Below are 25712 nucleotides of genomic sequence, written 5' to 3' on the forward strand. Positions count from 1 at the left end.
AGACTAACTACAAAAACAAGATCAACCAGAGGGATAATTTCAATAGGTGGGACCTGGACCCGAAACAAAGAAATAAACAATCAGGCTTTAGACATCACTCTCACGCTTTTTCAAACTCACGCTTTTCGAAAAGAAGATCCTTATCAAATCTTGCTCATGCTCCGCCATTTTACTTCATAGAAGTCCAGGATGTTGAGCAAAGCATTTTTGCATGGGAGACGCAAAAGTGCAGGCCACGGGGCGTGCGTTGGAAAGAGAATGAGATAAATTGTTTTGCATCGGAAGATTAAAGACAAAAGAACCGGTAAAAACAAAGAAACATGGTTTTAATTTTATCTTTGATTGTACTTTTGGCTTATACTATAGGTGGCTATTTATATAAGATTTTCTTCTGTGCACTGCTATTCTAAAGTTTCCAATTGCAGCATATTTTTAGTAGTTACACAATGGCCAGTCCGTATTGCACCCAGGGACAGTCCAGCGAGAAGAACACGCGCGATCAAACGAGAAAATTCCCCGACATGAGTGAACACGCGTGTGATAGCATTGGAGTGCACCATGCGTCAAGCCCCAGTTGTTAAAAGGGCGGACAACTTTATCCACTGGATAGACAAGTTCGCTTTCAGGCAGATAAAATGTATGCATGATTTTCATGATAGTCCTATAATTTGGAATAGAGTAGAACTTATGTCAAATTTAAGAATGGGATTGTGTGGAAAACTTGCCAATAGCATTGGATGTTGTACATTTGTTCCGCTGGATAGCGACTTATCCAGTGGATAAAGTTATCCGCTTTTTGAACAACTGGGGAAAGGTGATTTTCGCGAGAGCTCGCGTATTTTTCTCCGCTTCATTGTCCATCAGAGCGAAAGAAAGAAGCTGCACTACTTTTTAAGTTACTTAAAATGAAACAACTGCAAACGATTGGAAATCTAAGAGCGACAATGGCTGCACATCCACATGTCGTTCTGACAGTTAATCTGTCCTTGGTTGATCTGCACCACCGTTTATGGATACTTTGGGTATGGAGGAGGGCCACCAACCACTTGCACCTGTGGATTAGATACAAACAAACCTGGTTAAGTCTCTTTAAATCCTCAGTAGAATTGTTAACTACAATACTATTTTAAGTCAAAAGGATATTAAAAACCAAACGTTTTCGACTAATCAAGTTATCCTCAAGGTAAAGGGGATTTTTAGCTTGGGTAAAAAGGGGAAAAAGGGTATCCTCAGGGTAAAAGGGTTTTTACTCTGAGGATAATTTGATTACTCGAAAACGTTTCGTTTTTAATATCCTTTAACTTTTTAGCCATGTAAATAGCAATGTCAATCTCAAGCGAATATTATGGACAATTGTTAACTAGATCTTGAATGATTTATTTTCTTTAACACCCAACAGAATACTTTGCAAATGCGTTGCTTGATAATTATCTCTTACTTTCAACGGATCCTGATCTATATATCAGGGTTAGGCTAACAGGACTTAGCCGTGGAGTATTATACGAAGAAATCAGGCAATTACATTTAATAGCGTCTGAAGACGAGAAAGGTATGGTTGTTGTCTTTGCTGTCGGAAATGTTGAAATCTAAGAGTCACAAACCATAATGTAATTTTTGAGTCAGTCCCAAATTTTAAATTCATGGGCATCCACCGTTTTTTTCTCTTTGAAGCCCCCCCCCCCCCCCCCCCAACCTACAATGCTTGCAGTCTGTTCACATCTCGAAGTTTGCGTAGTAGTAACAACAGCGAAAAATTGGGACGGGAGGATTGGGACGAGACGCTTGCGCTCGCGCTCGACGGTTTGATTAACCCTCGACGGATCTTAAGAGATGGGGGGGGGGGGGGGAGGGCTGCAAGCAATATATCCTCCCCCCTCCCTCCCCTTTCCCCTTCCTAAGTTAATTACCATGGGAACTGGCGGACCAGATCCAGCAGATGCCGGGTCCTCACGTAGGGCTTCGTGGTACGAGTACACCACAATGATGAAGTAGATCTGAGTAATTAAAAGAAAGCAGATTATTAACTTTTTAACTGTGATCCGCTTCAAATGTTTCCTTGTAATATCAATACTTTTTCAACAACCTCTGTTTGCACCCTACGCCATCAATACCACAGTAACTAAGGAATATCAATATTATTTATGAGAATGTTCATAAAAAATAAAGGTTACAGTAAATGAAAATTTATAAATCAACCCATATCCTGATGAACATCCGAACCAATTGACACGTAGCTCCTCGCATTTTCCACTTTTTCTTGAAGAAAAGTATGACTAAACTTTTACAGTTTTTTATAAATCACTAAGGCCAGTATTTTTCAGTAGACAGAGCTCTAAAATACGTATTCAATCCGGTAACAATTATCTTTGCGTGCAGTCAAAGCTAAAATATTAAAGAAAACAATCTGTTCTCTCGCCTTAAGTTGATTCCATTCTCATTTATTACTAACTCGGTTAGTGATCATAAAAGGAAGAAGGAATGGCGCATGCGCAGTGGTGAGAGCACTCGCCTCTCACCTATGTGGCTCGGGTTCGATTCCCAGACTCGGCGTCATATGTGGGTTGAGTTTGTTGTTGGTTCTCGTCTTTGCTTCGAGAGGTTTTTTCTGGGTACTCTGGTTTTCCCCTCTCCTCTAGAACAAACATTTCCAAATTGTAATTCGATCTAGTTATCATTAAGTACAGGCTCGAGAAATTGAGCAAGCACTCCCTGTGTTATTAATATAAGTAAATTATAACTTTACTTTTATAAAGAATTTACCAGCTTCTCCTAACCATATTAACCCAGAAACCCATTATGTCGCATGGTTGGTATCTGGGTTCCCTAACGCTATCATTTTGTTTATGGTTTGGGATAATCTGTAATATTTATTAACTGGCAAACAAACAACTGAACTGAAGCTAAGTTGTAACGGTCTTTAAAGAGTCATACACTTACCGAAAGCAACCAGACAAGGATTAATCCAAGGAAAACAAATGCGAACTATAATTAAATAATAGTAATATTTAATTAAAATTAGGAAATAGCTCTGTGTAGTAGAGAAAGTGGCGCGATTTTTTTAACCAATCATAGAACGTAGTAAACCAAAACTATCCCGCAAGAATGTAACATTACACTGATTCAACGCGCTCAAATGAAAACCGCTCTTGCTCTCTGTTAATACCTAAAATTTTGACCTCATTATATTTAACAATTATTCCATGAGCGCGAGATGGATATGAGATGGCAAATAGCCAACGAGGCGCGAAGCGCCGAGTTGGCTATAACTAATCTTATATCCAACAAGTGCGAATGGAATAATTGTTTTATTAAATTCTCCGCGTTTGGATATTGCTGTTGAAGTTTACTGAATTTTAAGTAAAATTTAATTTCTTTCAAATTAAAACGACCGGATGTTGAGGCAACTTCCGACCAAAGCGCGCGAAACGTAATGATCACATGACACGCGCAGCTCTTTGCAAACGGAGTTAAATGAAAAATCGAAAGCGAAGAAGATCGGACACAGTCGGACATCTCAAATTCAAGAAATGTTTAAATGTACGAGTTACAACCTTTCTGAGACAAGCACTCAAGTGCTTTTGAAGTACCAGCTCGTCGAGAAGCGTAATAGTTGTGCACATTTGAGCAAATGTTCTGCTGTGTGGGGCCGAGCGAAGGAAGAGCCGTCAAGGACGGCTTTTTTTATGCTGAACTGAATGCCTCGCGGACGATTTAAAACACTTCAGGCAAGCCAAGTCCAAGTGTTCGAGGTACAACTTTACTGAGACAAACATTCAGTGCAAGTTTTTAAACTTCAAGCTTATCGAGAAGCATAAGAGCTGTGCACATTTGTGCAAATGTTTTGCTAAGTAATGCCGAGCGACGGAAACGAACATTATGTCCGCCGCTCGTACGGATTTCATAGATGAACTTTTGCTGAAGTCCTCGTAAATGCGTACAAACATAAAGGCAGGCATAAAACTCTTCCTGAGAAATTTCTTCGATCGGTTTTAACCTCTTACCGCCAGGATTTGCAAGCCATCCTGAAATTTTTGAAGGTAACCGGTTGTTATAGCTGTTGTTATGTGATCAAAATCGTAAAATCTTACAATTTAAAGATTTTAAAGGAAACTTCAGAGATACGTACCATTAAATAGTGTCATATCGAACTTTGTGGCTTTCATTGTTGTTATATTGAGATGGCATTGTCTGGTATTTCTTTGTATTCTTTTTTTTTCCCTTCATTTTTCCGAAAAAACTTTCGCTTCCCGCCGAAAAAAAATTTAGCTTAGCGACACCCGGGGCAATCATTTTCCATATAAGGTCAAACTACGGTATATGAGCTGATAACCGGGATTTAGTGAACCAATCAGAACGCTAGAAATGCAATATCCGAGGCTGAGAATTTAATAAAAAGTAATATTCCGTCGACTCTAAAAATAAGCGAAAAAACTGAACGACGCTTCGGTGACACTATTATTAAGTAATTATAAAGAATGCAACAGAAAAGATAATTTATACATAAAGTAAAGGTGTGAAATAGAATAAATTAAATTAAGACTAAAAAAAACTTAAAGTAATTAAGTAATTTAATTTATTCTATTTCACACCTTTACTTCATGTATAAATTATCTTTTCTGTTGCATTCTTTACATGATAATGGTGCCAAGATGACACCGAAACGTCGTTCCGTTTTTTCGCTTTTTTTTTGAATAGTCAACTGTATTTCTAAATTTAATCTTATTACAATATCCCGTTCTAAATTATTGCATATGTAGACATTAACAGCGCATGTCCTTTGAAACATATTTAAGATATAATTTTAGTTGCATGGCTACAGCATTTTACATTGGTAAAGTGAGCTAAAACTGTTTTGTCGCTTTATCAAGTGAATGTCGCTGAACGGAAAGATCTGTTCATGTACCTTGCTTCGGCCACTAATCACATTGTTGCGAACATTCACTGCTGAGTATATTAAGATTTTATTCCTAACCAAGTAATTAAAACAAGACGTACCCCGTGCCAGACCGCGATTACAAAGATCGTCGTACCCAGAGTGTAAGCAAGCAGGAAGATGTGAAGGATGATATAAGGCAGTGCCAAAAAACGGTTCCCCTAAATAGGTGAAAAAGAAACAAGAACAAAGTTTACAAAATCAACGAACATTTACGACTCCTGGACAAGCGGGTTACTTTGAAAAGAAACCATGTGGTGCTCGGTGGGGTAGCGGAATAGATCAAACGTAAAAAAAGAAAAATAAGAAAAATAGGGTTTTTACTTTGTGAACTCAAAACTGTTAAATCATATTATCATAAGTTGAGTATCAAGCCTTTTAAAAATGAGCCATGTGACGTATTCAAACAGTACACACAGACACACATTGCAGATGGGTCTCCAAATACTTTACTTTCAAAACCTCAGTTTGAAATACTTTTTTTTTGGTAAATCATGAAATGATTTAGTAACGTCGAAGATTCACAAGAAAACCTACCGGCTTTGAGCAAAGTCAAAACCTTATCCTTTTTATCCTTTTTTATTTATTACGTTCGACGGCGGCTAAAACAACAGAGCCATTGATGAGGTAATTTGGGCACCGTAAAGAGATTCGAGTGCTGAAGTTTCGACGTTAACCCTTTGTCAGAGCAAATCCAACGCCTGGTTGATTCCATCTCATTTGTGTCGCATTATTATCGACATACATACAATTTTGATATCACAGCTGCAAATAACTGTGTCCATTGTTTTTAGTATATTTTTTCTGCTTCCCAAATCAAAAGGATAACTTTTAGTTAAGGGTGTGCGCAGGCGGTTTCATTGTGGCTGGGGTTTCTCAAGGCTGCATGGAGTACCGCGTGCACTTACTGTGCCATACGATCCCAGTAGAAAAAAATTTGTCAAAAGCCTCAGCACATTAAAGGCTACATTAGCGTATTCCAAGTTGACGACAACTAAAAAAGAAGGAAAACAAGCAGTCAGTTAGTATACGTAAAAATAAATTTCCAATGTTGTATATTAAGTTAAGGACACGAGAATCTGATGTACCTTGCATGATTTATTGCTTTAATTTACTTCGAAAGTAATTAATGTAAATCTATATACATTACGTCACAGAATTTGGTAAAAAAATCCTTTGGAAAGCAACTTATTTAAAAGGGAAAGCGTGCCTTAATTTTGTTATTTTTATGGTGATTAAACTATAAAAGAAAATTGCTGGGGAACTACAAAGACTAACATAACAAACCTTTGTAATACTTGTAAGGCACTAACAGTTTTCCCTCTCTGACGTTATCGTTCAGCACTTTGGCGTTGTAGATACCCGCATAGATTCCATAACCGGATGAAAGCTGTTAAACGAAGCACAAGAAAACAAATTACGTCGTGTACCGCGTTTGCATGTGTGGGTATTTTAGCCTTTCTCAGGCATGCCATTGCGTGACTTCTGTCCGAGGCCCCGTCCACACACACACTGTTCTTGAAAACGTAAATTTTTTGATATGTTTTATCGCACTAAAACCCTGAAAACGCCAATGAAAACGGAGACTTTCGAAAGCGGTAATATCCGTTTTTAGTGTAGACAGGTGAAAACGGTGACGTAAAAAGCGTCACATGCCATCGGTTCCAATCCAAAAAAAAAGTAGCATGGCGGATGGTCAACACATGCGCAATCCCAGGTCGCAGTCGTTTTCATCATTTTCAAGCGTTTTAGTGTGGACAGGTGAAAACGAAACAAAAACGTTAGTGTGGATGACAATATTTTCCTTCGTTTTCGCCGCGATGAAAACAGATTCTTTTGAAAACACATTAGTATGGATGGGGTTTGATACGCTTACTTGTTTTCAACATATTACGGAACAGTTGAAGAAATCACAAGACCTTTTAAGTTTGCTCTGAGAAGAATGCGTCATTTGCTTCCATGGCAGTTTATGCTGGATAAAGTCAGGTTTGTTTCTGATTTGAAATGCAGCTTAACAGTTTTTCAGGTTTTTATTGACACGGAATGGATTAAGGAAAGAAAAAAAAAAGAAAGAACCGGAACGTGTAGATATGCATGACTTCAACACACTATGTATATTGCTCAATGACATGGCACATATTTGCTTGCTCATTTTGTAGAACGTTAGGAAAAAAACACAACAATTTCAGCCGTTTTTAGTGTCGTCACGCAACGCGTGACGAGCGTTGCGTGACGACACTAAAAAACGGGTGCGGAGGGAGACTAAATAAACCTCAGCCAGAAAATAAGCGCCGCAGAAATTCTGGAGATCATCTTTGTTGCGCAAAAAAGATCCAAATATTTAAACTACTAGAGAACGGAATGGAAAAAAGTTATACAACTCGCCAAACGGTCGACTTTATCTATTAAACATTCCGAAACTATCCGTATGCAAACTGACCAAATCGAGTCACCCCAAATCATCTGACTTGAAAACGGAAGACGATTCTTGCTCCTATATTGAATGTCACACACTCTGTTTTTGTTAGCCATGTTAAAACTATAAGTTCAATATATTTTGCCATCGAACAAGAACTCTTCTGGTTTCAAGTTTACCGTACAGTTACTGAAAATGTCAGCAAACCGATACGTGCATACAATCACACCTAAATAAATAAATGTGACACAGAAACTACGTGACAGGGAAACTACGCATATTGCATATCATATGACACACGCTGTTCTTAACTATACGTGCATACAATCACACGGAATTAAACTACGCATATTGCATATCATATGACACACGCTGTTCTTAACCATACGTGCACACAATTACACGAAATTAAACTACGCATATTGCATATCATATGACACACGCTGTTCTTTACATAGTTCCGTGTCACATTTATTTATTTAGGTGTGATTGTATGCACGTATCGGTTTGCAGACATTTTCAGTAAATGAGTTCAATATATTTTTCCATCGAACAATAACTCTTCTGGTTTCAAGTTTACCGTACAGTTACTGAAATTGTCTGCACACCGATGCGTGCAAACTGATTAAATCACACCCGAATAATGTGACGCGGAAAAACAGCTCTGTACGTATATTGCGGATGACACGCTGTTTTTTTGGCCATGTTGAAACTATAGAGGTTCAAGCTAGATATTTTGTCCTGGTTTAAGTTTACCCTAGAGTAACTAAAAATTTCTGGGAACGGATCGAGCTTCAGTGGCAAGAAGTTCACAAGGAAAAATTGAGTTTAGTGAAAATAATGCAGCCGGCGAAATAGAGCCTATATTTCTGTGGTGTATATAGTGAACCGCAACCCCACGCCAGCGCTAGCTGGCCACGCAGTATTCGAACTTGATTCGGAACAGAAACACCAATAGACGACTTAATAATGTATTGACATGGATATTCAGATTTACTCACCAAGCCAAAGATAGCAATGAGCAGAATCCCTGTCTTTAAGTCACAACCACAGCAACAAGAACGGACCAAAACAGCCATAGCTGGATCTTGAAATTTTACTGCTGTAAACCGACAGCAGGACAGTAGAGGTACAAACGTGAAGTTTTGCACCTTTCAATCGGTTGCTTCACTATATTGCAGAACTGGAAAAATTTGTAGATATGACGTAATGGCGCACGGACCAATCAGATCACACAGAAAGGCCTTGAAGCATTAACACCTGTCAATCTTAAGAACACTTGTCAATCTTAAGGGCAGGACATGGACCCTTTAACACGTATCCAATGAACAGCCAATCGTGGTCAATGACTTTTTTAAATCTGGTGCTCCACTCAGCAAAGCACCACAGGCACCAACAATTGAGGGCGTTGACTCTCCAATAAAGTGATAAATTCTTATATCCTCACGAAAAGAACCCGAGTTGTCTCAAAATAGGGTGGTAAAATTAATTACGATTAATCGAGCCTTTCAGGGCTGTGAATTATCCTAAAGGGAAAAGGAATCTATAGTTCACTTAAATGGCTGAAGAAACAGTTGCCTTAATTTTGGCTTGCAGTCAAGCATGTCAAATAACATCCGGTCGTGTATCGAGAACTGGACATAAACATTTTATGCATGGGTCAGACACAAAACTCATTTCTGCTGAAGCGAAGTACAACAATTGTCCGAAACTGACTTATTTACTGTCGCAGTTCGGATCCACTACTAAGACGTTTTCAGTTCACAATATTTTCACTTACTTACTCACTTACTTCATCAAGTTAATTGAACAGATCACGAATTTACATCATAATACCGAGTTGACATAGTAATCCCGTTGCAGCAAACACCGGAAAATACACTGAGTAAACCTTCAAAGATCTGATGTCGTAAATCCTTGAAGTTATGAGAGTTATATAATCAAAAATCAAAGTCAAATTCAAACTACTTTATTTATCCACGGTATTCTCATCCGGTTACACTAAGGTACTACTAATAAAAACACTATAGTTACAAAATTCGCAATATTATATAAACTGTCTTAACCTACAATAAATTAAGTAAACTGCTTTACATGAGAGCCGTGTTTGGTTAAGCAGTTACATTCATTAAAAGAAGCCGCTACAGCCAGCATGGAAAGATGCTAGAGATCAGGCCTGCCGCAAGTTAGTTGGTAAACTGTTCCATAACACGGCACCACTATACCTCTAACAGTTCTTAACAAATTGGTGCAGGGACGGGGGACAGCAAGATTATCTTCAGTGTTGCGAAGAGGTTAGCCAGTAATGGTGCTACGCTCGACAAATATAATTTCTGATATGTGTTTATTCTTAATTGTCTGTATTTTCCTGTCTTGGTGGAGGGGTGGGTCGCTACAGCCTTTACAGACTCGTACCCAGTCACTCCTGCCATAGATTGTTTAGTGGGCTCAGAGAAGATTGAACATAAGAGTGGATTGACGCACGCAGGATGTCACGGAGAGGGGCAAACGTAAAGTAGCGCTCCCTTCGTCCAGTCCCCTATTTTTCCGTGAGATTTTCGAGACTCGAACGCTTCGATTGAACTGCCGCCATCTTACTAAGGGGGTCTTTAGATAGTTCCTGCCTCGCAGGCTGCACTCGTCATTACAAACCAATATGGTGGCAGTTCGTTTGAAACGTACTAGTCTCGAAAATCCCACGAAAAAATAGGGGGCTGCGACCAGTCTACCTTCGTCCTGTCCTATAATGCCCGCACCCCCCCCCCCCCTCCCCCTAGTCTGAAGCTCCTCAATGTGAAAACTACAGATGTCACTTTTGTTTTCTACTTGGAACCTGAACAAAACTTCCGTTCACCTTTACTTAATTCTGCCGTGAACAGACTTTGAAGAACAAATTAAAGCCAAAAAATTAGGCAAGTTTATAAGTAATGTTCAAAGGGCGGATAACTTTATTCACTGGATAGTTCGCTATTAGGCAGCAGTAAAATGTGTGCAAGATTTTCATGATAGTCCTATAATTTGTGAATAGAGTAGAACTTATGTCCAATTTAAGATTTGGATTGTGTGGAAAACTTGCCAAAAGCATTGGATTGTACATTTGTTTCCGCTGTATAGCGACTTATCCAGTGGATAAAGTTATCCGCTCTTTGAACAACTGGGGAAAGGTCAGTGGCAATACCGCGAGAGTTAAATCGTGATTAAAGCATGCTAAACTGCGCTTTAGCAGAAATGAGTTTTGTGTCCGACCCATGCATAAAAACTTTATTTCGAGTTCTCGATATACGACCGGATGTTATTTGACATGCTTGACTGCCAGCCATAATTAAGGCAACTGTTTCTTCAGCCATTTAAGTAAACTCTGTAGATTCCTTTCCCCTTTAGGATAATTCTCAGCTCTGAAGGGCTCGATTAATCGTAATTAATTTCACCACCCTAATTTGAGACAACTCGGGTTCTTTTCGTGAGGATATCAGAATTTATCGCTTTCAGTTGGAGTCAACGCTCTCAATTGCTGGCGCCCGTGGTGCTTTGCTGAGTGGAGCATGATTAAATAATAATAATAATAATAATAATAATAATAATAATAATAATAATAATAATAATAATAATAATTATAATAATAATAATAATAATAATAATAATAATTTTAATAATTTTAATTCTTATATTGCGCGCTTTCCATAAAATGATCAAGCGCGTATTACATATAATAATTAAATACAGAGTACGGTACGTATTTAAGTCATTGACCACGATTGGCTGTTCATTGAATACGTGTTAAAGTGTCCATTTCCTGCTTTAAAGATTGATTAGTGTTCTTAGGATTGACGGGTGTTAATGCTTCAAGGCCGCTCTGTGTGATCTGATTGGTCCGTGCGTCATTACATCATATCTACAAATATTTCCAGTTCTGCAATATAGTGGAGCAACCGATTGAAAGGTACAAAACTTCACATTTGTACCTCTGTTGTCCTGCTGTCGATATACTGCTCTGAAACTTCAAGATCCAGCTATGGCTGTTTTGGTGCGTACTTGTTGCTGTGGTTGTGACTTAAAGACAGGGATTCTGCTCATTGCTTGCTTTGGCTTTGTGAGTAAATCTGAATATCTATGTCAATACATTATTAAGTCGTCTATTGGTGTTTCTGTTCCGAATCAAGTTCGACTACTGCGTGGCAAGCTAGCACTAGCGTGGGGTTGCGGTTCGCTATATGCACTACAGAAATACAGGCTCTATTTCGGCGGCTCCCTCGGGTCCAACGTTATTTTCACTAAAGCCAATTTTTCCTTGTGAACTTCTTCAGCCACTGATGGTCGATCCGTTCCCGGACATTTTTAGTTACTGTAGGGTGAAAAAACCAGGAGAGTTCTTGTTGCCAAAATATCTAGCTTGAACTTTTACAGTTTCAACATGGCTAAACAAATAGTAGTGGCATCTGCAATATACGTATGCATCGGTTTGCAGACATTTATCATTTTCAGTAACTGTAACTTGAAACTAGAAGACTTATTGTTGGATGGCGAAATATATTGAACTCAGTAACTGAAAATGTCTGCAAACCGATACGTGCGTACAGTCACATCTAAATAAATAAATGTGACACGGAAACGTCGCATATTGCATATCATATGACACACGCTATAAGTTATTAAGTTAAATGTCTGGAAACCGATACGTGCATACAATCATATCTAAATAAATAGGTCAGTGATTGTATGCACATATTCTTGGTTTTCACGTGACGTCACCAAATTCTAGAATTCAAAACCGCGAGGCCTACAAAATTTTTACCTTCATTCAAAAGAAAGATAACTAATCTCGTACCCAGATCTCCCACGGTCAGGCGGAGGGGAGATCTGGTAAAGTTCGATTTGAGGCCCGGAATACGGGCCTGCCCATCATCCTTTGTCCACCGTGCTGCTCGTAACTGTGATCTTCCTGGTGAGGTTTTCGCTTTCGAGGGTGCTCTTCGGAACGTTCTTCGGTCGAGAGGACAACAAAACTTGAAACTTAAACCAAAACGAAAAAGGCAACAGGAGAGATTGCAATCAACAAGCGCGGTAAATCACTTTTTTACTAAGATTAGTTCCTACCCTTTGTGACCATATAGACCATCTTTGTAATGAAAACTGTTCCAAGAACAAATCCATCGTAATTGTGCTTTCTCCACTCAAGATCAACGTGCTTATCGACGATCAATTAAAAAGACTTAAGTCAACCGGAGTAAGCTGTACCAGTTTGCGCCTTAGATGGTAACTGTATTGAAGATACTGTAATTTACAGGCAGGGAAATGTCACATAATTTTTGTCCACCCCAAGGTAAAGGTAGCAACAGACAGTGCAGAGAGTTTTTGTTGTCGAAGCTTTATCAGAAAAATTTTGTGGTCGTTGTTGTAGATGAGGTACAATAGAGTTACTGATTGGCATCTTGGTGTTAAATTTCGCATTGGAAAGTCAAATGGTTCATGTCATATTTTCATTTGCAAAGTTTCAGAAATTGTGGTCCACCAGTGATACGTAAAAATTATTTCTTCTCTTTGTAGTCTTTCAGCTGATTTGGTCACACAAATTCTCCTTCTTCCATAAGTTAATGGTTTAAATTTCCAAACCAAATGGATTGTGTAAATGCGGCAGGTTTCTTTTACAGGCCAAAGGACACAACTCAAGGTCACTGTAATAATATAATTTTATATGAACCAGCTAAACAGGGCCTCCTCCTACCTACAACAACTGTCCACTCCTATAACACCAGAAATTCTGCCAAGCTTAATTTCCACCGACCACAAGTTAGAACTAACATAGGCAAATTTACTTTTAAGTACTCTGCTTCTGTGATATGGGAAACTGTCCCCATGGCATTGAAAAAAACAAAAACTTTTAACAGGTTTAAGAAACTTTATAAGGCCCACCTGATCTCTTGTCAATCAAATAATATATGTTCTGTTTAATGATCAAATATAATAGTATGTAACTATCTAATAATAATAATAGAGTTAAAAATAATAATAATATTAATAATAATAATAATAATAATAATAATTGTCTGCTTATATTTTGATCTTTGTTGTTGCTGCTGTTGCTGCTGATGATGTGTTGTCCTTTTCCTTTCTTTTTGTTTGTTGTTGTTGTTGTTTGTTTGTTTGTATGTTGTTTTTTTGCTTTTTTTTTGTTTTTATTTATTTATTGTTTTGTTCTTCTTTTATTAAGCTTGTCCTGTTTAGATTTCTTGCTCGGTTCAGTACATCTCGAACATACCTTAATTTACACAAATGTAATTCTCTCTTGAACATCCTAGGCTCTACAAACATTTCCTACATTTTCTAATATCTCAATAAAGCTCAGTGTCATTTCTTTGTTTACTTAAAAGTAGGTGGTGGTCAGCTAGAAAGCCTTTGCTACTTTGACCACCACACACATTTTATAATTTGTACTGTATTTATTTTTATCTTGTAATCATTTGTTGGAATACTTTTCTTTCTATGTTAATGTTGTGTAAATAGTGTAAAATAAATGAACCATGACCCATCCTAGCCCTAACACCATGCTACTGTCTTGGTTATATACCAGCAAACCAGAAAGACCTGTCCGTGTAAATGGTAGGCGCCCAATTATGTCCAACATTAAAATACCGAGTACACCCTTGCTGTTTTAAAGGGGTTTTTTTTTTTCTCAAAAATGGAAGTTTGAATTTCTTTTGGGAAATGGAGGTACCACATCTGGATTTGGGATCTGAAGTATGTTTGGTTACTTGCAACATGTGAGCAAACAGAGCAAGTCCCTATGAGTTTCCCATTAGAGTTTTATTTGGTAGTGATGAGCTTTCCATTTCAATGGTTCTTGATTCACCTTTATCACATAACACTTGAAAAGTTTTCACCTGAAATTTATGTTAAGTTTAGGGGACATGCCCCCTCGACTGCTTCTTTGATGACAAGTTAATAAAGGTTATAATTTTACACATAGGAGTCCACAGACTCGAAAATTAGAACCACATAATACACAAGTCCAATAATATTTGACTCTTGATATGAAGAACAAAGGTCATTATCTGCATTTGATTTGCAAGGCACAATGAGCTGCTTAAATAATCATTGTTGTTCTGAGCATTGCATTATTTGTACATGCATAGAGGATGATACACTAAGAATAATACAAGGTTCTTTATGTCCAAAGCAGCTATCTTGGTGCTTGGACACTCACCTCTGATGGGATCCTTGATTTCAGCAAAAAAAAAAATAATAACAATAATAATAGGAAGGTGTGAATTGGTCTTTTGGGCTCATAAAAGTAGCAAATGGCAGATAAATAGAAAACAAATAAAAAAAAATATTTCCACTATTTGTTTTCCTGTGCATGTCTGTGTGTTCTAATGAACTGTCACCCATTTCTGCAGCAAAACAACAGCTTTCACAGTATGCTGATCTTCAGTAACCATGAATTCCTAAGTATTCCTTAACCATGGCCTTCCATAGCCAGGAAACAACATTTAATCAAACTGTCAGACACAAACCCACTGCAGAGAAGTGGTTGGGAAAAGAAACTTTGAAAACAGTGTCTGTCTTGGATGAAAATTCCTTGTTGATGCCAATTCCTTGAGCAAAAAAAATTTTCTTGTATTGATATTTGCACCCATGTCAGGTCCTAACTTTTCTTAATATTAAGACCAGCAACACAAAATTATGTTCAAGGACTTTTCACACAAGTACACAAAAAATATCAGAACAGTGAACCTTGAACCTTTAAGCCCCAGTAGTGATCAGTATCAAAATTTCTCCTAATATTTATCAATACACAATCAAGGAAAGGTCATGAGATCACCAGTGGTGAAATTTCTTGATATTTCAACAACCTCCCTATAATGCTACTATGAAAAATGGACATGTAGAGACCAGTAAGGAGAAACTGTATGTTGACACTGAGGCTTAAAGCTTAAAAGCTAATAAATACAGAGCCATATTGTTGGTGATTATCGCAGCTTCTTTTATGCTTCGTCCTTCCACCACCCCATGCGTCAAAAAGGGCTTAGTTACTTGAGAATCCCTTTTTATTCAGCCTTCTCATTTTCCATTTTCTGGTAATTATATTGTCTTATTCTAATGGAAAGAATAACAACATCCCAGTGAATGACTACAGTTTTTTCTTAATTAATTGCATCTTTGTTCAGGGGGCACAACTTCAGAGTACAGCAAACGAGGAACACTTTCCTCAGTATTCCCTACAGCGAAGATTGTTGTCATGACAACAACAGCAACAGAAAAACAACCAAACTACAATCATACAAAGTTTGAATATGAAAGATTTATGGAGTACTACAAAGGCCCTCCTATCTTAACACAAAGTAATGTTGACCAGTTTGATTACATATTTTCGCCCATAGCAGATGAACTTATCACCGCCAATGTCAAAAATTAAGCCTGTCAGCCTATTATTTACTCATCATTAGTACTGTGTGGATTTGGGGGTGCCTTTTTGGGTGGAAAGCTTGGGGATCACCAGTTCTACCTTACTCCCCAAATTCCTCAAAATGCACTTTTGGCTCAGTCTCATTCTCTACAGACTGACAATGAATATTATTTGCCACAATCTTTGGGAATGGGGTTTGATTCTCATTGTGTTGAAAGGATAATAATTTATTCATTTTGGTCTTCCGCAAACCATGGAAAGTTTTTTCCAAGAAAGTGGAAGAGATGGGAAGCCTGCTACATCAAAACTTTACTTTAACAACAATCATATTGGTGCAAATATTGAAGAAATGCAACCCATCATGACAGATTAGTGTAAATACCCCAGAAATCTGTGCAGGGGAAAATTTTTGCTTATAACCACTTTGGTTTTGGCTTTGGTGTGAGAAATGCAGTTGTTGTGATATCTGTTGTCTGAAATGACTGTCATTGCTCTTAATTATGTGTTGAGCTGTGTCCAGCTGTTTTAGCTCTTGAAGATATTCACATCACTGATAGGAACTTTAGGAACTTGCTTCTCCCTAGAAATCAGGTGGAAGAAATTAAGGCAGAGTTAACAAGAAATAAAGGAGAAACTGAGGCCAGTGATAACTATTTGTATCAGAGAATGTGCTAAGGATTAACAATGGAAGTAGTAAATGAAGTGTGTTTAGTACTTCAAAGACTCCATACTAATGATAAAATAATGGAGAAATTCCCCTATCTTGAAGAAAAGAACAATGGCAAAAAGATTCTAAAAACTATAAGTGATGTCAAATCCAAAGAGGCATGTCCTCCTTTTAAAACTACTTCTTTTCTAAAGCCTATCACAAGCATAGACCTGCAAAACATTAGGTGGTGCAGACATGTAAACCAACGTCCCCATTTTTATTTTAGAGGAAGGCTAGTTTTATATTTTGGATTCAAATTTTTTTTAACTCAGTAGGTGGGAGAGAGGGAATAAAATTAAACTAACTACACTTACATAAAGAGCCCTAGTCGGTTCAGACAAGGTGTTCTCTGTTGTAGTACGGGTTTCATTACTATTATTTTGGCGGTCATAAGTCGGACATTTTTCATTTCTCTTAGCTGAGGGGTGGGAGGGATATTGATCTCACCAGCAGATGAATAATAATATTGTGTGGACACTCTATCAATTTCTCCAAAGTCCTATGAGAGATGTTGTATGGATCTTGAAGGAATAAGCACACTGGTCTGAAAGGACTAATATTATATTATGAAGTCTCTTACTCAAAGTCCAGTTCAATTTATAGAAGGAAAATAGTCTTTTTATAGCAGAAGACAAAAACTGAAAATATGCTAGCAAATGCGGCGCGCGTGTTCAGGAACTCAAGGTAAAGTATTTTGGGGAAATTAATTTGTGTTTACTAAATAAATAATCATTTTAAAAAAAATCATTTTTTGTCAAGAAATACCAAAAAAAACATATATGACCTACCTCCATTTTATCCCCAAAAGTAAGCAAGCTTATATCCATCGTGTTGGAAACTTGTGTAATTTGGCAAGGCCGTTTGGACGTTACTGCAAACTCTTTTCGGCTAAAGTCGCTGTTATCTTCCGAAAAAACAATTTCTCACTGTTCTCTCCTCACACAAAGGGCATGTATGTATTAAAACGTCGCATGACAATCTTAATCGGAGCGAAAACTTTTCCGTGTTTTTGTTTCTTCCCCGAACTGAGCGAAAACCAAACACAGAAGGAAAGAGCCAATCACAGAGCAGATAAGAATGAGGCATTCTTAATTCTGGTAACCAACCAGAAATGGCGTTGTATCGAACTTTACCAGATCTCACATTTCGACATTCCCGAACCGACGACTGAGATCGGGGTACGAGATTAAAAGATAACCTAAAAATATGTCTTTTCACAATTTCTCAGCTCGATGTCGTTCTTCCTTTTGAAAAGAGAACAGTTTCAATTTCCGAGTTTTCATCGTGCGTGACAACCGAGAGGACGGCCGTGACAGAGCTGTTCCGTATCTTAAAAATGCCCTTTCGGGTGATTTTCAGCATTCTAAACAATTTACGTTTGAGGAGAAATATTTATCTTAACATTCGAAAATTCACAAGGGAAAACAAACCTCTTTTCTGGCAAAAGTGAACTCCAGATGTTTCCTATTTCCGGTCGCCATGTTTGTGTCTCTCAGATGGACACCAACATGACGTCTCCATACTAAGCTCTATAAATTTGTGTGAAACATTTTGTCAAATAATTCGCGTACGGAATACCGCACAGACCTGACACTTGGACAGGTTTCTTATTTACTTATCACCTATAACATGTCAATTTCTTGACTACATTCATGGAATGATTTCAATTTTTTTTCACACGCACGGCAATGGCGTGACAATGAAAACCGGCAATCGGTTTGCAGACATTTTCAGTATTAAACTGTACGGTAAACTTGAAACCAGAAGCGTTCTTGTTCGATAGCAAAGTATATTGAACTTATAGTTTCAACATGACCAACAAAAACAGAGTGTGCGATAATCAATATACGCCGAAGAATCGTGTTCCGTTTTCGCGTCACATGATTTGGGGTGATCATTTAGTCAGCTTGCATACGAATAGTTTGGGAATATTTTTTTAGATAAAGTCGACCGTTTGGCGAGTCGTATAATTTTTTTCCATTCCCTTCTCGAGTAGCTTAAATATTTTACTTTAAATATTGGATCCCTTTGCGCAACAAAGATGATTTCCAGGATTTCTTCGCAGCTTATTTTCTGGCTGAGGTTTATTCCGCGCGAAACGTTTCCGTCCAATCAGTCTGCATTAATTCTCTTGCTTGCTGCATCAAGATTAGTGTCCCTCTTTTTTTGCGTTAACATGGGAACCACTTTCCCTGTTTAAACAAATGTGCAGGTTGTATTTTCCGGTCTTATAACTGGATCGTAAGCGGGATTTGTTTTAAGTTATCTTTCCATTCGTGCCAATAAACCGATGGCGTCTAATTTGATACAGCTAGCGCGTTTCAGTGCCGTTTAAGGCCTTTGTCACGGTCGTCATTCAACACCGTAATACTGCATCGTAACTAGGTATTTGGTTTAAGCTGTTTAAGTTTTATCTTTCGTCTCAGGTAATGAAAAACCAGCGATACTGCTAGAAAGGTACTTTGAAAATAACAAAATGACCAACTTTTACAGTCCTGTCTTTTAAATCTTAAAGTGTGGTCATTCAACTGTACCGATACTCGGCAATATAAGTTATTCATGTAAGGTTTAAATAAACGTTAAAATTACTAAGAATCTTCTACACCACCGATTCTGTTTTGATGCAAAATTATCTTTCCTCGGTAGTATTCGGCAGTTCCCGGCGGTACTAAGTTAAGCTTTGTAACTAAGGAAGATGAAAAGAATTAGAATATACGGTTTCGTCCATATCTGTGAACTTGTTCATGAAGCTGTTCTAATTGAGGCACTTATTGTTAAACACGTAAAGATAAAATGGAAGTAAATTATAATCAGTTTTTCCATCCGAATTTTCTGATAAAGTGAAGTTGTTTTTTTCCCTAACGTTCTACAAAGTGAGCAAGCAAATATTTGCCAAGTCGTTGAGCAATATGCATAGCTGTGTTGAAGTCATGCATACCTACACGTTCCGGTGTCTTTTTTTTTTTCTTCCCTTAATTCATTCCGTATCAATAAAAGCCTGAAAACCTGGGAAGCTGCATTTCAAATCACAAACAACTGCCCCTGATTTTATCCGGCATAAACTGCCCTGGAAGTAACTGACGCATTCTTCTCAGAGCAAACTTAAAAGGTCTTGTGATTTCTTCAACTGTTCCGTAATATATAATTGAAAACAGGCAAGCGTATCAAACCCCATTTTCAAAAGAATCCGTTTTCATCGCGGCGAAAACAAAGAAAAATATTTTCATCCACACTGTTTTTTTTTTTTCGTTTTCACCTGTCCACACTAAAACGCTTGAAAACAATGAAAACGACTGCGACCTGGAATTGCGCATGTGTTAACCACCCGCCATGCAGGATAGATGCTCCGATTTGGACTGGAACTGATGGCATGTGACGCTTTTTACGTCACCGTTTTCACCTGTCCACACTAAAGAAGGATGTTACTGCTTTCGAAAGTCTTCGTTTTCATCGGCGTTTTCGGGCGTCTTAGTGCGGATGATAGGCAAAACCGTATCAAAAAGTATACGGTTTCAAACGAAAGCGTATTAGTATGGACAGAGGTCACGCAATTGCATGCCTGAGTAAGGCTAAAATACCTACACATGAAAACGCGGTACACGACGTTATTTGTTTTCTTGTGCTTCGTTTAACAGCTTTCATCCGGTTATGGAATCTTTGCGGTTATCTACAACGCCAAAGTGCTGCAAGATAAAGCCAAAGAGGGAAAACTGCCAATACCTAACAAGCATTACGGAGGTTTGTTATATTAGTCTTTGTAGTTCCTCAGTAATTTTCATTGGTTTATTCACCATAAAAATAGCGAAATTAACGCACACTTTCCCTTTAAAATAAGGTGCATTCCAAAGGATTATTTTACCAAACTCTGTGACGTAATGTCGAGAAAAAAAAACATAATAAATATAGATTTACATTAATTTATTTCGCAGTAAATTAATCCAATTAATCATGCAAGGTGCATCAGATTCTCGTGATCTTAACTTAATATACAACATTGGAAATTTATTTTTACGTATACTAACTGACTGCACGTTTTTCTTCTTTTTTAGTTGTCGTCAACTTGAATTACGCTAATGCAGCCTTTAATGCGTTGACGCTTTTGACAAACTTTTTGCTATTGGGATCGTATGACACGGTAAGTGCACGCGGTACTCCACGCGGCCCCCAGAAACCCCAGCCACAATGAAACCGCCTGCGTACACCCTTAGCTACTGAAAAGGTATCCTTTTTATTTGCAAAACAGAAAAAAATATACTAAAAACAATGGACACAGTTATTTGCAACTGTGATATCAAAATTGTATGTATGTCTATATTGATGCGACAAAAATGAGATGGAATCAACCAGGCGTTGGATTTGCTCTGACAAAGAGCTAACGTCGAAACTTCAGCACTCGAATCTCTTTACAATGGCCAAATTACCTTATCAATGGCTCTGTTGTTTTAGCCGCCGTCAAACGTAAGTAATAAATAAAAAAGGATAAGGTTTTGACTTTTCTCAAAGCCGGTATAGGTTTTCTTGTGAGTCACTTACGTTACTAAATCATTTTATCGATAATTTATAAAAAAAAGTATTTCAAAAAAAGGTTTTGAAAGTGAAGTATTTGGAGACCCATCTGCAATGTGTGTCTATGTGTGCTTTTTGAATACGTGACATTAGCTCATTTTAAAAAGGCTTGATACTTTTTTTTATTATGATAATATAATTTAACAGTTTTAGACCGTTTGAAGCTCACAAAGTGAAAACCTTATTTTTCTTATTTTTTACGTTTGATCTGTTCCGCTACCCCACTGAGCACCACATGGTTTCTTTTCAAAGTAACCCTCTTGTCCAGGAGTCGTAAATGTTCCTTGATTTTGTAAACGCTGTTCTTGTTTCTTTTTCACCTTTTTAGAGGAACCGTTTTTTGGCACTGCCTTATATCATCCTTCACATCTTCCTGCTTGCTTACACTCTGGGTACGACGATCTTTGTAATCGCGATCTGGCACGGGGTAGGTCTTGTTTCAATTACTCGGTTAGGAATAAAATCTTAATATACTCAGCAGATTGGTTGCTGGATCAAGGTATATGAACAGACCTTTCCGTTCAGCAACATACACTTGATTTAGCGACAAATTAGCTCACGTTACCAATTTAAAATGCTGTAGCCATAGAACTAAAACTTTACCTTTAAAATGTTTCAAAGGACATTCACTGTTAATGTCTACATATGCAATAATTTAGCCGGACGGGATATTCTATTAAGATTAAATTTAGAAAAGCAGTTGACTATAAAAATAAGCGAAAAAACGGAACGACGTTCGGTGCGTGTCATCCTGGCACCATTATCAAGTAGAGAATGTTTCAGAAAAGATAATTTATACATAAAGTAAAGCTGTGAAATAGAATAAATTAAATTACTTAATTACTTTGAGTTACTTTAATTTAGTCTTAATTTAATTTATTTATTGAATCACTGTAATGTTACATTCTTGCAAGTTAGTTTTGGTTTACTACGTTCTGTGATTGGTTAAAAAACTCGCGCCACTTTCTCGATCAGACAGAGCTATTTCCTATTTTTAATTAAATATCACTATTATTTAATTATAGTTGTGGTATCTTTTCGTTGGATTAATCCTTGACTGGTTGCTGTCGGTAAGTGTATGACTCTTTAAAGACCGTTACAACTTAGCTTCAGTTCAGTTGTTTGTTTGCCAGTTAATAAATATTACAGATTATCCCAAACCACAAACAAAATAATAGCGTTAGGGAACCGAGATACCAACCATGCGACATAATGGGTTTATGGGTTAATATGGTTAGGAGAAGCTGGTAAATTCTTTATAAAAGTAAAGTAATTTATTTATGTCAATAACACAGGGAGTGCTTGCTCAATTTCTCGAGCCTGTGGTTAATGATAAACCAGATGGAATTACAATTTGGAAATGTTTGGCTAGAGGAGAGGGGGAAACCGGAGAACCCAGAAAAAACCTCTTGTAGAAAGGACAAGAACCGTCAACAAACTAAGCCCACATATGACACCGAGTCTGGAATCGAACCCGAGCCACATTGGTGAGAGGCGAGTTCTCTCGCTACTGCGCATGCGCCATCCCTTCTCCCTTTTATGATCACCAACCGAGTTAGGAATAAATAAGAATGGAATCAACTTAAGGGAAGAACAGATTGTTTTCTTTAATATTTAATCTTTGACTGCACGCAAAGATCATTGTTACCGGATTGAATACGTATTTTAGAGCTCAGCCTACTGAAAAATACTGGCCTTAATGATTTATGAAAAACGGTGAAAGTTTAGTCATACTTTTCTTCAAGAAAAAGTGGAAAATACAAGAAGGCACGTGTCAATTGGTTCGGATGTTCATCAGGATTGGGGTTGATTTATAGATTTTTATTTACTGTAACCTTTACTTTTTTTGAACATTCTTGTAAATAATATTGATATTCTTTAGTTACTGTGGTATTGATGGCGCAGGTGCAATTAGAGGTGGCTGAAAAAGCGTTGATATTACAAGGAAACATTTGAAGCGGATCACAGTTAAAGGGTTAATAATCTGCTTTGTTTTGAATTACTCAGATCTACTTCATCATTGTGGTGTACTCTTACCACGAAGCCCTCCGTGAGGACCCTTCAGGATCATCTGCAAGATTTGGTGCGGCAGCTCCCATGGTAATTAACTGGGGAAGGGGAAAGGGGAGGGAGGGAAGGGTTCAGGGGAAGGATATATTGCTTGCAGCTCCCCCTCCCCCTACCCCCAACCCCCTATCTCTTAAGTCGAGGGTTAATCAATCCGTCGAGCGCGAGCTACAATAGCCCTTTTCACGGTTGATTTTTCTCATTTGCATTACAATGTTATCCAACGTGGATGCGAGGCAATTTCGGGCTAAAACTACAAAATAGCCCGGAATTGCCCCACATACATGCTAGATTTCATTGTAATTCAAATGAGCAGAGTTAACGGTGAAAAGGGCTATAGGGGTATAAAGGAGAGGGGATTGGGGAGAGACGTTTGTCTCCCTCGTCTTGTCCCAATCCTCTCGTTCCAATTTTTCGCTGTTGTTACTACTACGCAAACTTCGAGATATGAACAGACTGCAAGCATTGTACGGGACCGAGTTTCAAAAAAAAAAAAAAAAAACGGTGGATGTCCATGAATTTAATATTTAGGACTGACTCAAAAATTACATTATGGTTTGTGCCTCTTAGATTTCAACATATCCGACAGCAATGACCACAACTATACCTTCCTCGTCTTCGGAATTGTTAAATAAATCCCACGCCATTAACATCCTGATTTCTTCGTATAAAACTTCACGGCTATGTCTCGGTATCCTAACCCTGATATATAGATCAGGATCCTTTGAAAGTAAGAGAAAATTATCAAGCAAGACATTTGTAAAGTATTTTGTTGGGTGTTAAAGGAAATAAATCATTTACGAACCAGTTAACAATTGATAACAAACGATTCAGAGAAACATTTCATCAAGAAAATTAACCATAGTAATTTAAAAACAGCATGACGTTTTGATGACTTCATATCGTCATTGTCAAATTAGTAAAATGGAAATAACGCGGAAAGGCGTATTTATAGGTATTGAAAGTGAGAAAATAAATTAGCATGAAAGCATTGACTTTCGCGCGAATGGAATCCGCTTGCGTGTTCAGTTTCGGTCTTTTGTTCTTGATCCACAGCATTTCATAGACCAAACATTCAAATTTGTCACGGCATTTCTTTATGACTTTAAAGTTCTTAATTAAGTTGTATCCTTTGATTAAAGTTGTTAATGCTTTCATGCTATTTTCTTTTCTCACTGACGATATGAAGTCGTCGAAACGTCACATGTGCTGTTTATAAATTACTATAGTTAACAATTATCCATAATATTCACTTGAGATTTACAATACTATTTACAAGGCTAAAAAGTTAGAGGATATTAAAAACCAAACGTTTTCGAGTAATAAAGTCATCCTCAGGGTAAAAACCCTTTTACTCTGAGCATATCCTTTTTACCCTTCTTACCCAGGGTAAAAATCCCTTTTACCTTGAGGATGACTTGATTAGTCGAAAGCGTTTGGTTTTTAATATCTTTTTAACTTAAAATAGTATTGTAGTTAACAATTCTACTGGGGATTAAAAAAAAAAAGACTTAACCAGGTTTCTTTGTATCTAATCCACAGGTGCAAGTGGTCGCTGGCCCTCCTCCATACCCAAAGTATCCATAAACGGTGGTGCAGATCAACTCAAAGACAGCTTAGCTGTCAGCACGACATGTCGATGTGCAACCATTGTCGCTCTGAGATTTCCTCTCGTTTGCCGTTGTTTCAGTTTTAAATAACTTAAAAAGTAGTGCTTTCGTTCTGATGGACAATCAAGCGGAGAAAAATACGCGAGCTCTCGCGAAAATCACCTTTCAGTCTTGCGACCTGACAACAATTGTCCGAAACTGACTAATCTACGGTCTCAGCTCGGATCCACCACTAAGACGTTTTCAGTTTACAATATTTTCACTTCCTCAAGTTAATTGAACAGATCACGAATTTACATCATAATACCGAGTTGACATACAGTCGAACCTGTATATAACGGCCCTGTATTAAGTGGCCACCCTCTATTAAGCGGCCAGTTTTTAAAGTCCCGATTTTTCGCGCATACAAACGCTGTATTTGTTACCTGTATTAGGCGGCCACCTCTATTAAGCGGCCGCGGCCACCCTGAAGCAGTCCCATGTTTGTCTTTCTTTGTTATTTTTACCTGTATTAAGCGGCCGCCCTTGAAACTATGTCCGACATATGCACAGTACCATGGATAACAGGAATTGTCGCTGGCAGTGTCGACAGTCAACGACTTGCTCTACAAACAAAAGTTTCAAATTCCGAGGCGCCAAACGCACGTGTCCCACTTGTTTAAGTGGCTGTAATTCTTACCCTTTTCCTATTTTAACTTGAGGAATTTTATTATACATTGTGTTACTTTTAATTAGCAACATTACCGTTATAACTCCACTTCGATCGTAACAACTATGAAATGAAGGAATGAAATATTTTGTTGTGAGCTGCAAGTCACGTAAGTAAGTGAGTTAGAAATACAGTACTGTACACCTTACAAAAGTAGAAGACAATTTATTGCACTGTGCTTTTACACAATGTTACGTATATTATACCATTAAGTTACAAGTTGGCACTGAGCTTTGTTTAACGTATTGATCTCTTGAAAGAGTGTTGATTGTCCTATTGTTTCCTTGCATGAAATGTT

General features: G+C 37.8%; 3 protein-coding genes and 1 long non-coding RNA gene across 9 annotated transcripts in view; 2 read left to right on the top strand and 2 right to left on the bottom strand.

Moving 5' to 3' along the window:
- The window catches only part of LOC146475370 (uncharacterized), a 30166-nt gene extending 21617 nt beyond the window's left edge, over positions 1-8549 (bottom strand). Inside the window, exons 1-7 of one of the 2 annotated variants that reach the window (XM_085115780.1) lie at positions 8351-8549; positions 6221-6323; positions 5842-5927; positions 4996-5094; positions 2938-2982; positions 1908-1994; positions 306-1052 (exon numbers count right to left, since the gene is read on the bottom strand). In XM_085115780.1, coding sequence (XP_084971906.1) covers positions 1008-1052; positions 1908-1994; positions 2938-2982; positions 4996-5094; positions 5842-5927; positions 6221-6323; positions 8351-8428 — 543 coding nt within the window. In that variant the 5' untranslated portion in view covers positions 8429-8549 and the 3' untranslated portion in view covers positions 306-1007. Of the gene's footprint in view, positions 1-305; positions 1053-1907; positions 1995-2937; positions 2983-4995; positions 5095-5841; positions 5928-6220; positions 6324-8350 lie in introns of those variants that run through there. The other variant, XM_085115779.1, reaches the window with a different exon arrangement.
- The window catches only part of LOC146475368 (uncharacterized), a 68540-nt gene that overhangs the window by 35605 nt on the left and 7223 nt on the right, over positions 1-25712 (bottom strand). Inside the window, exon 7 of one of the 4 annotated variants that reach the window (XM_085115784.1) lies at positions 10028-10203. The gene's annotated coding sequence lies outside the window, so the exon portion shown is untranslated. Of the gene's footprint in view, positions 1-9193; positions 9241-10027; positions 10204-24809; positions 25049-25712 lie in introns of those variants that run through there. The other 3 variants (XM_085115786.1, XM_085115783.1, XM_085115782.1) reach the window with 3 other exon arrangements.
- On the top strand, positions 114-10327 carry LOC146475372 (uncharacterized). Its single transcript, XR_014865866.1, has 2 exons — positions 114-562; positions 10287-10327. It is a non-coding gene; the product is annotated as an uncharacterized LOC146475372 (long non-coding RNA).
- On the top strand, positions 11139-25035 carry LOC146475373 (uncharacterized). Of its 2 annotated transcripts, none has more exons than XM_085115788.1 (7): positions 11139-11373; positions 20098-20200; positions 20512-20597; positions 21357-21455; positions 22054-22098; positions 23036-23128; positions 24638-24778. In XM_085115788.1, the coding sequence occupies exons 1-7, from the start codon at positions 11362-11364 to the stop codon at positions 24680-24682; spliced, it is 483 nt and encodes a 160-aa protein (XP_084971914.1). In that variant the 5' UTR covers positions 11139-11361; the 3' UTR covers positions 24683-24778. The 2 variants fall into 2 exon arrangements, with proteins under 2 accessions (XP_084971914.1, XP_084971913.1); XM_085115787.1 differs by having other exon boundaries at positions 11167-11439; positions 24638-25035.

Source organism: Pavona decussata, unplaced genomic scaffold, assembly GCF_977016875.1.
Source record: "Pavona decussata unplaced genomic scaffold, jaPavDecu1.1 SCAFFOLD_84, whole genome shotgun sequence".
In the NCBI taxonomy this organism is placed as follows: Eukaryota; Metazoa; Cnidaria; class Anthozoa; order Scleractinia; family Agariciidae; genus Pavona; species Pavona decussata.